General features: G+C 47.5%; 1 protein-coding gene across 1 annotated transcript in view; it reads left to right on the top strand.

The window, feature by feature from the left end:
• The window catches only part of LOC140721852 (uncharacterized), a 76,258-nt gene extending 71,516 nt beyond the window's left edge, over positions 1 to 4,742 (top strand). The window contains exon 14 of the mRNA XM_073036668.1: positions 4,040 to 4,742. Within this exon, the coding sequence (XP_072892769.1) occupies positions 4,040 to 4,572 (533 nt within the window). The 3' untranslated portion in view covers positions 4,573 to 4,742. The remainder of the gene's footprint in view (positions 1 to 4,039) is intronic.
• Positions 4,743 to 16,879: the final 12,137 nt, after the last annotated feature.

A 16,879-nucleotide genomic window follows, 5' to 3' on the forward strand; every position in this document is an offset into this window, starting at 1 on the left:
CGTATCTTTCTAAACCTGCCTGTCATCATTTCTCAGTCCCAGGGCTCAGCTCCTCTTCTGTGCCAGTTCCACAGGGCCCTCAATTCCCCCGTGTTACAGAAGATGATCGACCTCATTTTCTACTACATTACAGAAGCAAATGTGCTGCAGGTCCTAAAATGCAGAAAGGTCGATAAATCCCCAGGTCCTGATCAAGTGTATCCCAGGACATTGTGGGAAGCTCAGGAGGAAAGTGTGGGGCCCATTTTGGAGATATGTGTGTTATCGATAGCTGTGAGTGAGGGGCCAGAAGACTGGAGGGAGACTAATGTTGAACATTTATAGAAGATCGGCTGTTGGGAAAAGCCTGGGAAGTACAGACCAGTGAGCCTAATGTCAGTGGAGGGTTCATTAATGGAGGGGATTCTGAGAGACAGGATCTACATTCATTTGGAAAGGCGAGGACTAATCAGGGATACCCAGCTTGTCTTTATGATTTGGATCACTCTGTACAGTGCTGGTGATCTTTCTACAGGAAGGATGTTATTAAACTGCGAGAGTATAAAACAGATTTACAAGGATGTTACTGGGACTGGAGGGTTTGGGTTATAAGGAGAGGCTGGATATTCTGGGATTTTTTCCTGGAGCTCAGGAGGCTGCCAAAGCAAACCGTAGAGGTGGATACAGTTACAGTGATTGAAAAGACATCGGGACAGGAAAGGCCTCAAAGCTCTCCGTTTTTTCCTGGGCACCAGAACTAACCAGTTCCCCTCCACCACCACTCTCCTCCGCTCAGCGGAACATCCTCAATCTCAACAGTTTCTCCTTGGGATCCTCCCGCTTCACTTAGACAGAAGGTGTAGCCATGGACACTCACGTGGGCCCCAGTGATGCCCACCTGTTTGTTGGCTACATGGAACAGTCTATGTTGCAGTCCTACACTGGTGACTTTTCCTATGCTACATCAATAACTGTATTGGTGTTGCTTCGCACTTGTGCTGAACATGTTGATTTCATCCACTTTGCCTCCAACTTCCACCCTGCCCTCAAATTCGCCTGGTCCATTTCCAATACATCCCTTCCCTTTCTTGATCTCATTGTCTCTATCTCTGGTGACAGCTTATCCACAAATGTCTAATATAAATGGACTCTCACAGCTACCTGGACCATACCTCATCCCACCCTGCTACTTGTAAAAATGCGAATCCAATCTCTCAATTCCTCTGTCGCCTCCGATTCTGCTCTCAGGATGAGGTTTTTCATTCTACAACAAAGGACATGTCCTCCTTTTTCAAAGAAAGGGGCTTCCCTTCCTCCACCGTCAACACTACCCTCAACCGCATCTCTTTCATTTCACGCACGTCTGCTCTTACTCCATCCTTCACCACCCTACCAGGGATAGGGTTCCTCTTGTCCTCATCTACCATCCCACCAGACTCTGCATCCACCAAATAATTCTCTGAAACTCTGCCACCTCCAATGAGATCCCACCACCAAGCATTTTTTTTCCCTCCTGCCCCAGGCAACTCCCTTCTCTGTTCGTCCCTCCCCACAGATCCCCATCCTGGCACTGATCCTTGCAAGGGTAACGTGCTACACCTGTCTCTACACATTCTCTCGCACTACCATCCAGGGCCCTAAACAGTCCTTCCATCTGAGGGGACACTTGATCTGTGAGTCTGTTGGGGTCAGACACTGTGTCGGGTGTGGCCTCCTTTGTATCGGTGAGACCTGACGTAGTTTGGGAGACCGCTTCACCGAGCATCTACGCTCCATCCGCTAGAACAAGATCTCCCAGTGTCCACTCCCGATTCCCATTCTGATATATCCTCTACTGTCAGAATAAGGCCACACTTGGGTTGGAGGAACAACACCTTATATTCCATTTGGGGAGTCTCCAACCTGATGACAAGAACATCATTCTTAAACTTCCGGTAATTCCCCCAAACCGCACCTCCCCCTTCTCTATTTCCCATCCCCTTTTCCCTCTCTCAGCTCATCTTGCCAATTAACTTACCAGCTTGTTACTTCATCCCTCCTCCTCCAGGTTTCACCCACATCTCCTCCATTTCCCGCACTTCGGCCCTCACCCCATCCTCCCGTCACCACAACAGGGACCGTGTCCCCCTTGTCCTCACCTACCACCCCACCAGCCTCCGGATCCAGCATATTATCCTCCGCAACTTCCACCACCTTCAACAGGACCCCACCACTAAGCACATCTTTCCCTCTCTACCCCTCTCTGCTTTTTGCAGGGATCGTTCCCTCCGCGACTGCCTGGTCCACACGTCCCTCCCCACAGATCTCCCACCTGGTACTTACCCCTGCAAGCGTAAGTGCTACACCTGTCCCTACACCTCATCTCTTACCACCATTCAGGGCCCCAAACAGTCCTTCCAGGTGAGGCAACACTTCACTCGTGAGTCTGTTGGAGTCATCTATTGCAGCCGGTGCTCCCGGTCTGGCCTCCTCTACATCAGCGAGACCCGACGCAGATTGGGGGACCGCTTCGTCGAGCACCTCCGCTCCGTCCGCCACAACAGACAGGATCTCCCGGTTTCCACCCACTTCAACTCTGCTTCACATTCCCATTCGGATATGTCCATACATGGCCTCCTCTACTGCCATGATGAGGCCAAACTCAGGGTGGAGGAGCAACACCTCATATACCGTCTGGGTAGTCTCCAGCCCCTGATATGAACATCGAATTCTCCAACTGCCTATCACCTCTCTCCTGATTCTGTCTTCTTCTACTACCCATAGTGCTTTCCCCTTACATTCCTTCTTCACCTCTCCGGCCTATCCCCTCCCTGCTTCCCCTGCCCCCCCTCGATCTTTCCCCTTACTGGTTTTTCACCTGGCACCTACCAGCCTTCTCCTTCCCACCCTCCCCCTTCCTCTTCAGTCCTGATAAAGGGTCTCAGCCCAAAACGCTGACTTTACTTTTTTCCGTGAATGTTGGCCTGGACTGCTGGGTTCCTCCAGCATTTTGTATTTGTTGCTTGGACAGGTACGTGGGTAGGAAAGCTTTAAAGGAATAATGGCAAATGTAGGCAAGTGGAACTAGATCAATAGAATAAGTTGGTCAGCACGAATGAATTCGGCCTCAGCTCCATTTTAAATGTTCATTCACCTCATCCAGCTGTTGCTCCATCCATTCCTCACATCTATCTACTGTTATCCCCCTTTCTTTCCATTTTTGAGGAAATACCTTGAAACCTTGAAACACTTAACACATGCTGCTTGACCCACTGAGCTCCTCCAGAATTCTGTGTGTGTTGATCGGGAAAAATCCGCTCTCCATGTCGAGTAAATTCTTGGGAAGATGCTCGTTGTTCATCCGTTGTGTTTGGTAAAACCCCGGGAAAGGTTTCTGTCGGCCACCCGACTGTGCCTGAGGCCCAGCGGGTCCCCGGGGCCGCGCTGCCCGAGTCTCATCCCGATCCCCGGGGCCGCGCTGCCCGAGTCTCCCCCCCAATCCCCGGGGCCGCGCTGCCCGAGTCTTCCCCCCAATCCCCGGGGCCGCGCTGCCCGAGTCTTCCCCCGATCCCCGGGGCCGCGCTGCCCGAGTCTCCCCCCGGTCCCGGGGCCGCGCTGCCCGAGTCTCCCCCCGGTCCCGGGGCCGCGCTGCCCGAGTCTCCCCCCGATCCCCGGGGCCGCGCTGCCCGAGTCTCCCCCCGATCCCCGGGGCCGCGCTGCCCGAGTCTCCCCCCCGATCCCCGGGGCCGCGCTGCCCGAGTCTCCCCCCGGTCCCGGGGCCGCGCTGCCCGAGTCTCCCCCCCGATCCCCGGGGCCGCGCTGCCCGAGTCTCCCCCCGGTCCCGGGGCCGCGCTGCCCGAGTCTCCCCCCCGATCCCCGGGGCCGCGCTGCCCGAGTCTCCCCCCGGTCCCGGGGCCGCGCTGCCCGAGTCTCCCCCCCGATCCCCGGGGCCGCGCTGCCCGAGTCTCCCCCCGATCCCCGGGGCCGCGCTGCCCGAGTCTCCCCCCGATCCCCGGGGCCGCGCTGCCCGAGTCTCCCCCCGATCCCGGGGACTCTCTAATTCTCTGCTTCTCCCCCCCAGTCTCTGTCACCCTGGATGTGGAAACGGCGAATCCGCAGCTCGAGGTGTCTGAGGATCGGAAGAGTGTGAGACGGACCGGGACCCGGAGGGATCTCCCTGACACCGGGAAGAGGTTCACAATCCGGCTTTGTGTGCTGGGATCGGAGGGATTCACATCGGGGAGACATTACTGGGAGGTGGAGGTGACGGGGAATCGGGACTGGTATCTGGGAGTCGCCGCAGAGTCTGTGAAGAGGAAGGGAGGGGTCACACTGAGTCCGGAGACCGGATTCTGGATCATCACGCGGGATTATGACGTGATGCGGGTTCTCACCTCCCCTGAGTCCCGTCTCCCTGCCGGTCCCATCCCCGGGAGGGTGGGAGTTTATCTCAGTTACGAGTCCGGGACAGTTTCATTTTACAACGCGGAGACCAGGTCCCATCTCCACACCTTCACTGGGAATAAATTCACGGAGAAACTTTATCCTTTCTTCTGGACTTGGGATACAAACCAGTGGCTGAGAATCTGCTCCGGTTCCGCTCCGGGTCTGTAAACGGGTCGGGTCCGGGACTGGCGTCAGGAGTCAGTCAGTGTAAATATAAATGTGCGGAGAGTGAAATAAACACAATGTGAGAATTATCGATCCATTAATTTTAACTCGTTCACCGCATCCGTCAACGGAACAGAAACACTGCGGATTCAGCAGCAGCCGCGGGCGGCGGGTCCTGAGTTCCCCCGGGTCCTAAAGTCCACCCGCACAAGTACAGGGCAACTGAGACAAGTGGTGGTAACATGCAAACCACCGGTGTCTCCCAGCGTGTCAGTTAACATCTATGGAGGGAAATGGGCAGGTGATGGCTCGATCCAGGTGAGGGAGTGACAAGTAGTTGAGGGAGGGGCAGAAATGTGTCAGATACTGGGAGGTGAGAGGTGTCAGTGACAAAGGGCTGAAGATTTTGGAATCTGACAGGAGGGGAAATTGGAGCCTGGAATAAAGGGAGGGAGGTGGGGAGGAGTGTGTGGGTGATGGGCAGATGGAGAGGGTGGGGAGCAGTGTGTGGGTGATGGGCAATGGAGAGGGTGGGAAAGGAGGGAAAAGAGATAGGGTGATGGGGTTGGTGAATCAGGAGGAGAGAGACAATTAAATAGGAAAAGTGACAGAGAGGGAGCGACTACCGGAAGTTTGAGAATTCAGTGTTCATGCCACCAGGTTGCAGGCTGCCCAGGCAGAACTTGGGAAGCTGTTATGAGACAAATAGAGCCAGTATCTCTGCTTTGAATCAGATAGACCATGACATAGGAGCAGAATTAGGCCATCTAGCCCATTGAGTCCGCTTCGCCATTCAATCATGGCTGATCATTTTCTTTCTCCTCCTCCACCCCAGTTCCTGGCCTTCACCCCGTAACCTTTGATGCCGTGTCCAATCAAGAACCTATCAATCTCTGCCTTAAATACACCCAATGATCTGGCCTCCATAGCTGCATGGGGCAACAAATTCCACAAATTCAGCACCCTGTAGCTAAAGAGATTTCTTAACATTTCTGTTTTGAAAAGGCGCCCTTCTATCCTGAGGCTGTGCCCTCTTGTCCTAGACTCTCCCACCATGGGAAACATCCTTTCCACATCTACTCTGTCTAGGCCTTTCAACATTCAAAATGTTTCAATGAAATCACCACCCCCCCCCCCCACCCATCTTTATGAATTCCAATGAGTACAGACCCAGAGCCATCAAACGTTCCTCGTATGATAACCCTTTCATTCCTGGAATCATCCTTGTGAACCTCCTCTCCTCTGCTGGACCCTTCCAATACCACCGCATCTTTTCTAAGATGAGGGGCCCAAAACTGTTCACAGCATTGAAGGTGAAGCCTCACCACTGCCTTATAAAGCCTCAGCATCACATCCTTGCTCTTGTATTCTAGACCTCTTGAAATGAATGCTAACGTGGCATTTGCCTTCCTCACCACAGACTCAACCTGCAAGGAAACCTTCAGGGTGTTCTGCACAAGGACTTCCAAGTCCCTTTGCATCTCAGATTTTATGATTTTTTTCCCATTTACAACTCATTTATTTCTACTACCAAAGTGCATGAGCATGCATTTTCCAACATTGTGTTTCATTTGCCACTTTCTTGCCCATTCTCCTAATCTGTCTGTCCTTCTGCATCCTACCTGTTTCCTCAACGCTACCTGCCCCTCCACCAATCTTCATTTCATCTGCAAACTTGGCAACAAAGCCATCTATTCCATCATCTAAATCATTTATATACAGCATAAAAGAAGTGGTCTCAACACCGACCCCTGCAGAACACCACTAGTCACTGGCAGTCAACCAGAAAAGGATCCTTTTATTCCCACTTGCTGCCCCCTACTAATCAGCCAATGCTCTAACCATGTTAGTAACTTTCCTTTAATACCATGGGCTGTAATTTGGTAAGCAGCCTCTTGTGTAGCACCTTGTCAAAGGCCTTCTGAAAGTCCAACATCCACTGCATCCCTTTATCTGTCCTACTTGTAATCTCCTCAAAGAATTCCAACAAGTTTGTCAGGCAGGATTTTCCCTGAAGGAAACCATGCTGACTTTGTCCTATCTTGTCCTGTGTCACTAAGTACTCCATCACTTCATCCTTAACAATTGGCTGTAACATCTACCCAACCACTGAGGTCAGGCTAACTGGTCTATAATTTCCTTTCTGCTGCCTTCCTTCTTTCTTCAAGAGTGGAGTAACATTTGCAATTTTCCAGTCCTCCGGCACCATGCCAGAATCTAATGATTTTTGAAAGGTCATTTCTAATGCCACCACAATCTCTAACCTACCTCTTTTAGAATCCTAGGGTGCAGTTCCTCTGGTCTGGGTGACTCATGTACCTTTAGGTCTTTCAGCTTTTAGGTCTCTTCAGCTTTCACCTTTTCTCTCATTTCATTCATCAGCCATCTCCTTGACCCCCATCATTATTTTTCCTGCCTCACTTTCTAGCGGTCCTATATCCACTCTTACTTTTTCTTTTATTTTCAACATACTTGAAAAAACTTTTACTATCTGCTTTGACATTATTTGCTAGCTTGCTTTCATATTTAATCTTTTCCCTTCCAATGATTTTTTCAGTTGCTCTTTGTAGGTTTTGAAAACTTCCCAATCCTCTACATTCCCACTAATTTTTGCTTTCTTGTGTGCCCTTTCTTTTGCTTTTACAATAGCTTTGACTTCCCTTGTCAGCCATGGATGTACTATTTTACCATTTGAGTGGAAGGGAACCAGAGTGTTAGAGCAGATGGTGAGGTGGAGGAGGATAAAGGTCATACGAGGACTTCTTGTGTGGACAGAAATCCAGGGTTTGTATGTGATAGAAATATTCTCAGGTGCCAAATAGAGGAGACTGGGGAAGAGGCATCTGGCTCTCAAATAGAGAAAGATAGGAGACAGTGTGTGAGATAGATAGATAGATAGATACTTTATTCATCCCCATGGGGAAATTCAACTCCCATGGGAGGCGCTCAGACCGAAGACTTGAGATGTGTCTATTTTAACGCAAGGAGTGTTGTGAACAAAGCAGATGAGCTTAAAGTGTGGATCAGTACTTGGAGATATGATGTGGTGGCCATTACAGAGACTTGGATAGCTCAGCAACAGGAATGGTTACTTCAAGTGCTGGGTTTTAGATGTTTCAGAAAGGACAGGGAGGGAGGCAAAAGAGGTGGGGGTGTGGCACTGTTGATCAGAGATAGTGTCACGGCTGCAGGAAAGGTGGATGTCGAGACATTGTCTACAGAGTCTCTGTGGGTAGAAGTTAGGAACAGGAAAGGGTCAATAACTTTACTGGCTGTTTTTATAGGCCGCCCAATAGTAATAGGGATATCGAGGAGCAGATAGGGAAACAGATCCTGGAAAGGTGTAATAATAACAGAGTTGTCATGATGGGAGATTTTAATTTCCCAAATATAGATTGGTATCTCCCTCGAGCAAGGGATTTAGATGGGATGGAGTTTGTTAGGTGTGTTCAGTAAGGTTTCCTGACACAATATGTAGATAAGCCGACAAGTGGAGAGGCTGTACTTGATCTGGTATTGGGAAATGAATCTGGTCAGGTGTCAGATCTCTCAGTGGGAGAGCATTTTGGACATAGTGATCATAATTCTCTCTTCTTTACCATAGCATTGGAGAGAGATAGGAACAGACAAGTTAGAAAAGCATTTAATTGGATTAAGAGGAATTATGAGGCTATCAGGCGGAAAATTGGAATCTTAAATTGGAAACAGATGTTCTCAAGGAAAAGCACAGAAGAAATGTGGCAAACGTTCAGGGAATATTTGTGTGAAGTTCTGCATAGGTACATTCCAATGAGACCAGGAAGTTATGGTAGGATGCAGGAACCGTGATGTACAAAGGCTGTAATAAATCTGGTCAAGAAGAAAAGAAAAGCTTACAAAAGGTTCAGAGAGCTAGGTAATGTTAGAGATCTAGAAGATTATAAGGTTATTAGGAAGGAGCTTAAGAAGGAAATTAGGAGAGCCAGAAGGGGCCATGAGAAGGCCTGGATGAGATGTAACCCAGGCTACTTTGGGAGGTGAGGGAGGAGATTGGTGAGCCTTTGGCGATGATGTTTGCATCATCAATAGGGACGGGACAGGTTCCAGAGGACTGGAGGGTTGTGAATGTTGTTCCTTTATTCAAGAAAGGGAGTAGAGATAGACCAGGAAATTATAGACCAGTGAGTCTTACCTCAGTGGTTGGTAAGTTGATGAGAAGATCCTGAGAGGAAGGATTTATGAACATTTGGAGAGGTATAATGTGATTAGGAATAGTCAGCATGGCTTTGTCAAAGGCAGGTCATGCCTTACGAGCCTGATTGAATTTTTTGAGGATGTGACTAAACATATTGATGAAGGAAGATCCGTAGATGTAGTGTATATGGCATTTGACAAGGCATTTGATAAGGTACCCCATGCAAGGCTTATTGAGAAAGTAAGGAGGCATGGGATCCAAGGGGACATTGCTTTGTGAATCGAGAACTGGCTTGCCGAAAGAAGGCAACGAGTGTTTCTAGATGGGTCATATTCTGCATGGAGATCGGTGACCAGTGGTGTGCTTCAGGAATCTGTTCTGGGACCCTTACTCTTCCTGATTTTTAAAAATGACCGGGATGAGGAAGTGGAGGGATGGGTTCGTAAGTTTGCTGATGACACTAAGGTTGGAGGTGTTGTGGATAGTGTGGAGGGCTGTCAGACGTTACAGCGGGACATTGATAGGATGCAAAACTGGGCTGAGAAGTGGCAGATGGAGTTCAACCCAGATAAGTGTGAAGTGGTTCATTTTGGCAGAATATATTATTAATGGTAAGACTTTTGGCAGTGTAGAGGATCAGAGGGATCTTGGGGTCCGAGTCCATAGGACACTCAAAGCAGCTGTGCAGGTTGACTCTGTTGTTAAGAAGGCATACAGTGTATTAGCCTTCATCAATCTTGGAATTGAATTTAGGAGTCGAGAGGTGATATTGCAGCTATATAGGACCCTGGTCAGACCCCACTTGGAGTACTGTGCTCAGTTCTGGTCGCCTCACTACAGGAAGGATGTGGAAGCCACAGAACATGTGCAGAGGAAATTTACAAGAATGTTGCCTGGATTGGGGAGCATGTCTTATGAGGATAGGTTGAGTGAACTCAACCTTTTCTCCTTGGAGAGACGAAGAATGAGAGGTGACCTGATAGGGGTGTATAAGTTGTTGAGGGGCATTGATTGTGTGGATAGTCAGAGGCTTTTTCCCAGGGCTGAAATGGTTGCCACAAGAGGACACAGGTTTAAGGTGCTGGGGAGTAGGTACAGAGGAGATGTCAGGGGTAGGTTTTTTACACAGAGAGTGGTGAGTGCGTGGAATGGGCTGCCGGCAAAGGTGGTGGAGGCGGATACGATAGGGTCTTGAAGAGACTTTTAGATAGATACATGGAGCTTAGTAAAACAGAGGCTATAGGTAAGCCTAGTCATTTCTAGGGTTGGGACATGTTTGGCGCAACTTTGTGCTGTAGGTTTTCTATGTTTCTATTTGAGTATTTCTTCTTTTTTGGAATATACATGCCCTGCACCTTCTTAATTTTTCCCAGAAACGCACACCACTGCTGCTCTGCTGACATCCCTGCCAGCAGCTCTTTCCAATCTACTTTGGCCAACTCCTCTCTCATACCACTGTCATTTCCCTTACTCCACTGAAATACTGCTACATCAGACTTTACTTTATCCCTATCAATTTTCAAGTTGAACTCAATCATACTGTGATCACTGCCAGTAGGTGGATTAGATTCTTTCCAGTATAGCAAGATACTAGTCAATAATTCATCTATCTGCACACGCCATACCTTAATTCAATTTAAGTTAGAACCATATCTTTGGCCCATATGTCCAAAGATAAATTGGCGCATATTTTTCCTAATATTATCCCTATTTGTGACAGATGTAATGCAGAAGTGGCTACTCTAACTCATATATTTTGGTCATGTGTAAGCTTAAACCATTTTTGGAGGGATGTGTTTGGAATATTATCTAAAGTTATAGATGTGGATGTTCAACCCAATTCACTTACAGCAATTTTTGGGATTATTCCAGAGGAAGCAAGCAAAGTGTCTGCTTCCGCTCAACATGCGATAGCGTTTTCAACTTTACTGCCTAGGAGAGCTTGCTGTTTCTTAACTCCACCCACAAGGATTCAACATCTTCTGATCCTATGTCACATCTTTCTACTGATTTGATGCCATTCTTTACCAGCAGAGCCACACCACCCCCTCTGCCAACCTTCCTATCACTCCGATATAATGTGTAACATTGGACATTCAGCTCCCAGCTACAACCATCCTTCAGCCACAATTCAGTGATGGCCACAACATCATACCTGGCAATCTGTAATATGCCAGAAGATCATCCACTTTATTTCTTGTGCTACGCGTATTTAGATACAACACCTTGCTTACCATATTTGCTGTCCTTTCTGATTCTGCATCCCTAAAGTTTTGATACTCAGCCTGTTGGCTGCAACTGAGTCCCATCACCTGCCTGTCCTTCCTGACAGTCTGACTGCAGGCTATCTTTACTTCTTTACCATCTGTGCTATCCGGAGTCCCTTCACTTTGGTTCCCAACCCCCTGCCAAATTAGTTTAAACCCTCCCCAATAGCTCTAACAAACCTGCCCGCAAGAATATTGGTCCGCCTCGGGTTCAGGTGCAACCCGTCACTTTAAAACAGGTCATACCTCCCCCAGGGGGATCCCAATGATCCAAGAACCTGAAGCCTGCCCCCTGCACCAGCTTCTCAGCCACACATTTACCTGCCAGATCATCGTGTTTCTACCCTCACTGGCACGTGGCACAGGCAGCAATCCAGAAATTACTACCTGGGCAGTCTTGTTTCTCAGCTTTCTACCCAGCTCTCTAAATTTTCTTTTCAGGACTCTCTCCAAAATGTTGACAGGATATGTGACATCCCTGACCCTGGGTCCCGGAGGCAACCCACCATCCGGGTGTCCTGTTCACTTCCACAGGATCTCCTGCCTGTTCCCCTCACTATCGAGTCCCCTATCACTTCCGCACCCTTCTTCTCTGTCTTTCCCTTCTGCACCACAGACCCATGCTCAGTGCCTGTAACCCGGTCGCTGTGGCATTCTCCCAGGAGGTCATCCCCACAAAAGTATCAAAAGCGGTATTCTTGTTTTTGAGGGGGTGCTCACTCTAACTGCCTATTCCATAACTGCATATTCAGTTTTGGACCCACTTTTGGATGCATGAGAATCACAACAGGTCAGTCAGGATCTGTGGAGAGATGAACAGAGTTTGCGTTCCACGTTGATGTCCAGGAATTGATTCAAACGTTGCCAATTCTGCTGCAGATTTCAAGTATTTTCAGTCTTGTTTTGGTTCTTCCAGCATCTGATTCAAAATGAAATGGGAGTGCAGTCTAATTTCCTCCTGACTAAGAATTAAGAAGAAGGAATCTGATAGGAAAGGAGAGTGGGCCATTAGAGAAATCAATGTTCTGTTTGGACATGCTATTTTGGTGTCAGAGTGAGACAACACATGCAGGCTGATCCCAGCACAATCCTCAGACAGACTGTGTTGGTCATTGATACAAAACAACACCTTTCAGTGACATGTGCAGTTGACAAATAGAGCTAAGCCTTTTACATTTTTTCTTTCTCTTTTTCACTGTTATTAATGCCCTGAATCCAAGTGTTGAAGGCAAGGTTGAGAACGGAGTCTGTGGCCTAATGACAGAGCGAGTTATTTGCTGATGTCGCTGATAAAACTATCAAGCAAGATTGAAATTGTCAAGGACAAGAGCGGAAGGCGAGTGGGTGTTCAGCGCTGTCTGCCTGCACTTGACTGATCTCCCTCCCTCTCGCTGGCTGATGACAGATATTGATCGTGTGGATAGCCAGAGGCTTTTCCCCAGGGCTGAAATGGCTAACACAAGGGGACATAGTTTTAAGGTGCTTGTAAGTGGGTACTGAGAGAATGTTAGGGGTAAGTTTTTTCACACGAGAGTGGTGGGTGCGTGGAATGCAGTGCTGGTGGTGGTGGTGGAAGTGGATACAATAGGGTTTTTTAAGAGCCTCTTAGACAGGTACATAGAGCTCAGAAAAATAGAGGGCTATGCTCCAGGGAAATTCTAGGCAGTCTCGAGAGTAATTCTTGGCATTCTCTCAAGTAGGTTACACGGTCAACACAGCATTTTGGGCCATAGGGCCTGTAATATGCTGTAAATTTCTATGTTTTATGAAGCTGCAGAATCTTGTGTCTTAGGCATTGTTTGATTGATGTAGCTTGTTGATTGGTCTCATTTATAGAGGACTCTAGCATTCATGTTCCATGTGTTTCTGGTTTATAGTTCCTCTTTTTTAAAAAATTGATATTTTGAGCAATTTAGTCCAGGGCATTTTGATGTGGACTGTCTCTGTGGCCTGCAGTCAGTGATGGCACTGTGCTAAATTGAACGGCACGGAATTACACCGAACATTCCTAGACCATTTGAAGGACTCTGCAGTTTGATGCTTAATATTCTGTGTGTTATTTGATCATTTTTTGCTGTTTCTACAATTTCTTTGTTTCGCACTTTGGTTGTTTGTTTTCTTTGAACATGTTTCATGTTGTTGTTTAGTTTCCTGGCTGCCTGCGGGAAGTTGGACCCCAGGGTCGTACACTGCAACATACTTTGAGAAGAAATGTACTTTGATGCTGGAATCCAGCAATGCAGCCTAATTTCTTCCCGAATCATGATCTTGGCCACCTCCTTGTCTCCACTGATACTGCCTGACCCACTGAGATGTCCCAGAAATTTAATTTTTGCTCCTGAAGAAGATCCCGCTAACTGCTGTGTGACACCGAGCATTTCCAACTGAGACAGGAATACTGTCCAGGAGTGTGCTGAGAACCAACCTTCTGTCCCACCCAATCGGGAAGTTACCGAATACTCAGTTACAGTCCCCAGCCTGTTCCCCGCATCCCTTTTATTTGCCCACAGCCCAAGAGTTACCTGATTAGATCCCATTGACAGAGTTCCATCTGACCAAGAATTACAGATGCAGAAACCATTTGTTTTGCTTCCACCGTCATCACCTCATTAAACCGTTTACTGCCTGATTTTCTGCTGGAAACTATCCTCCATTAAACCGTTCATGACGTGAAGCTCCTCTGTTCACTCTCCCCTCATCCTTTCGAGAACACTTTCTTCACTGCCGTGTATAATTTTTGTAGGATTTAAGTTTTCTGCCGTTGTCTGCATCTGTGATGCTGCTGCAGGTAAGTTTTCCATTGCAACACCTGAGCTGCTGGAGAGGAGTTGGTGGGCGACAGCATTTGGGTTCTCACCAGCGGACTGGTCAGGCAGCATCTATGGAGGGAGATGGACAATCAACATTTCCCCTCAAGACCCTTCCTCTGAACAGAACTGGACTGTCTGTTTCCCTCCACAGATACTGCCTGCCCCGCAGACTTTCCTCCAGCATTTTGTGTGTTGCTCTGTATTCCTGCATTTGCAGTCTCTCGTGTCTCCAGACTGTAATGGCGCCTTGTACCCACGACAATAAATTCGGTACAACTTCACTTGAACTTTCTTCGCTTGGAGGACAGCGCTCTTCCCTCCCGTCTCCCCCCACCCCCCGTCTTTATACACAATCACAATCCCTCACTCATGCCACCTTCTACAGATGTACCACAGACAGCATTCATAATCGTTGCATCACTGTCTGGTTTGGATGTGTCAATGTATGTGTTGTCAGATTTCTGAATGAACCATCAACAGTCCCACACTATCCTGTACCACCTATTTATTTTCTTACTGTAATGTAAAATTACTTACTGTACTGTCCTGCTGCCGCAGAACAATAAATTTCACAACAAATATCAGTGATAATAAATCTGATTCTGATTGTAATTCTTGACCCACACTGGGAAATCCTGTCTTCCTAAAGTGTGGTCCCTAGAATTGGAGCCAAGTCTCTGTCGCTCAACTGCAGAGATGTTCCTGTAGTTTGTGATCTCCCCTCCAGGGGGCGACCTGCCATAGGTTCTGTTTTTCTCTCAGCTGCGCTTCCTTATTCGCTAGTAGTCTCTTTCAGAAGAGATATGACTCACCAGTCTCCCCCACCCCCACGCATAGTGCTAATCGATTTTTCTCTTGTCCTCTGTCTCACCAAATAACTTGGCATTCTAGTTGTTAATCATTACACCTTTTTGTGTGGGTTAAGTCTGGTAACACACGACTGTAATTCTATCCCGTTGCCTTCTCATTCTGAAACTTGACTTCCTTCAAAACCTGTTGACCTAAATTTGCAAGTACATGTATATATTTTAAGGCTATATATACGTGACATTTGAAGTCAGCTGTGATTGTGTTCGAACCCTTGCATCTGGATTAATTGACCAGACCTGTTTTTCCTAAGGAGTGGGGACTAAAGAACTGATCGGTATAAAGTTGGAGGGGAGAGATCTAACAGGAATCTGAGGGATAAATAGTTCGCACTGAGGGTGGTCAGCATAATCCATAGGAAGAATTTCCCAGGGCAGCAATCTCTAATACGAGGCGGCATCATTTTAAGGAGATTGTTGAAAAGTCTAGGGGGGGATGTCAGATGTAGATTTTTACACAGAGATTGGTGGGGGCATGAAATATTCTGTAAGGGTGGTGGTAGAGATATATACATTTGGGACATTTAATACACTCAGACAAGAACGGGGATGGAAAAAATGGAGAGCAATGTGAAAGGGAAGGGTTATATTTATCGTAGAGCAGGTTAAAAGGTCAGCACTGCATCATTGGCTGATATGTTTGACCATAAGATATAGGAGCAGCAGTAGGCCATTTGGCCATCGAGTGTGCTCTGCCATTCAGTCATGGGCTGATCCACCTCATCCAGTCATCCCCCTCCCCTGCCTTCTCCCCGTACCCTTTGATGCCCTGACTAATCAAGAACCCATCTATCTCTGCCTCAAATACACCAATGACTTGGCCTCCACAGCCACTCGTGGCAACAAATTCCACAGATTTACCATCCTCTGACTAAAGTAATTTCTCTGCATCTCAGTTCCAAAAGAACATCTGTCAATCCTGAAGTCCTGCCCTCTCATCATAGAATCCCCTACCATGGGAAATAACTTTGCCATATCTAATCTGTTTAGGCCTTTTAACATTTGCAATGTTTCTATGAGATCCCCCCTCATTCTGCTGAACTCCGGGGAATACAGCCCAAGAGCTGCCAGACTTTCCTCATTCCTGGAATCATTCTCGTGAATCTTCTCTGAACACTTTCCAATGTCAGTATATCCTTTCTAAAATAAGGAGCCCAAATCTGCACACAGTATTCCAAGTGTGGTCTCACGAGTGCCTTATAGAGGCTAAAAATCACATCCCTGCTCTTATATTCTATACCTCTAGAAATGAATGCCAACGTTGCATTCGCCTTCTTTGCAAATGGCTCAACCTGAAGGTTAACCTTTAGGGTATCTTGTACAAGTACTCTCAAGTCTCTTTGCATCTTTTAGATCTCCCCATCTAAATAATAGTCTGCCTGCTTATTTCTTCCACCAAAGTGCATGACCATACACTTTCTAACATTGTATTTCATTTGCCACTTCTTTGCCCATTCTCCTAAACCATCTAAGTCACTCTGCAGGCTCTCTGTTTCCTCAACACAACACACTCCATCACCTATCTTAGTATCATCGGCAGATTTAGTCACAAATTCATTAATAGTCCAAATCATTGACATAGATCGTAAAAAGCAATGGTCCAGACATCGACTCCTGTGGAACTCCACTGGTTACCAGCAGCCAGCCAGAATAGGATCCCTTTATTCCCACTCTCTGTTTTCTGCTGTCCAGCCTATTCTCCACTCACGCTAGTAACTTCCCTGTAATTCCATGTGCTCTTATCTTGCTAAGCAGCCTCATGTGCGGCACCTTGTCAAAGGCCTTCTGAAAATCCAAGTGCACCACGTCTACTGCATCTCCTTTGTCTACCCTGCTTGTAATTTCCTCAAAGAATTGCAGGTTTGTCAGGCAGGATTTTCCTTTCAGGAAACCATGCTGGCTTTGGCCTATCTTGTCATGTGCCTCCAGGTACTCTGTAATCTCATCCCTAATAATCAATTCCAACAACTTCCCAACCACTGATGTCAGGCTAACAGGTCTATAGTTTCCTTTCAGCTGCCCTCCACGCTTCTTAAATAGCGGAGTAACATTTGCAATTTTCCAGTCATCTGGTACAATACCAGAATCTATCGATTCTTGAAAGATCATCGTTAATGCCTCTGCAATCTTTCCAACTGCTTCCTTCAGAACCTGAGGGTGCATTCCATCAGATCCAACATTTTTTCACCCTCA

Source organism: Hemitrygon akajei, chromosome 2 (assembly GCF_048418815.1).
Source record: "Hemitrygon akajei chromosome 2, sHemAka1.3, whole genome shotgun sequence".
In the NCBI taxonomy this organism is placed as follows: domain Eukaryota; kingdom Metazoa; phylum Chordata; class Chondrichthyes; order Myliobatiformes; family Dasyatidae; genus Hemitrygon; species Hemitrygon akajei.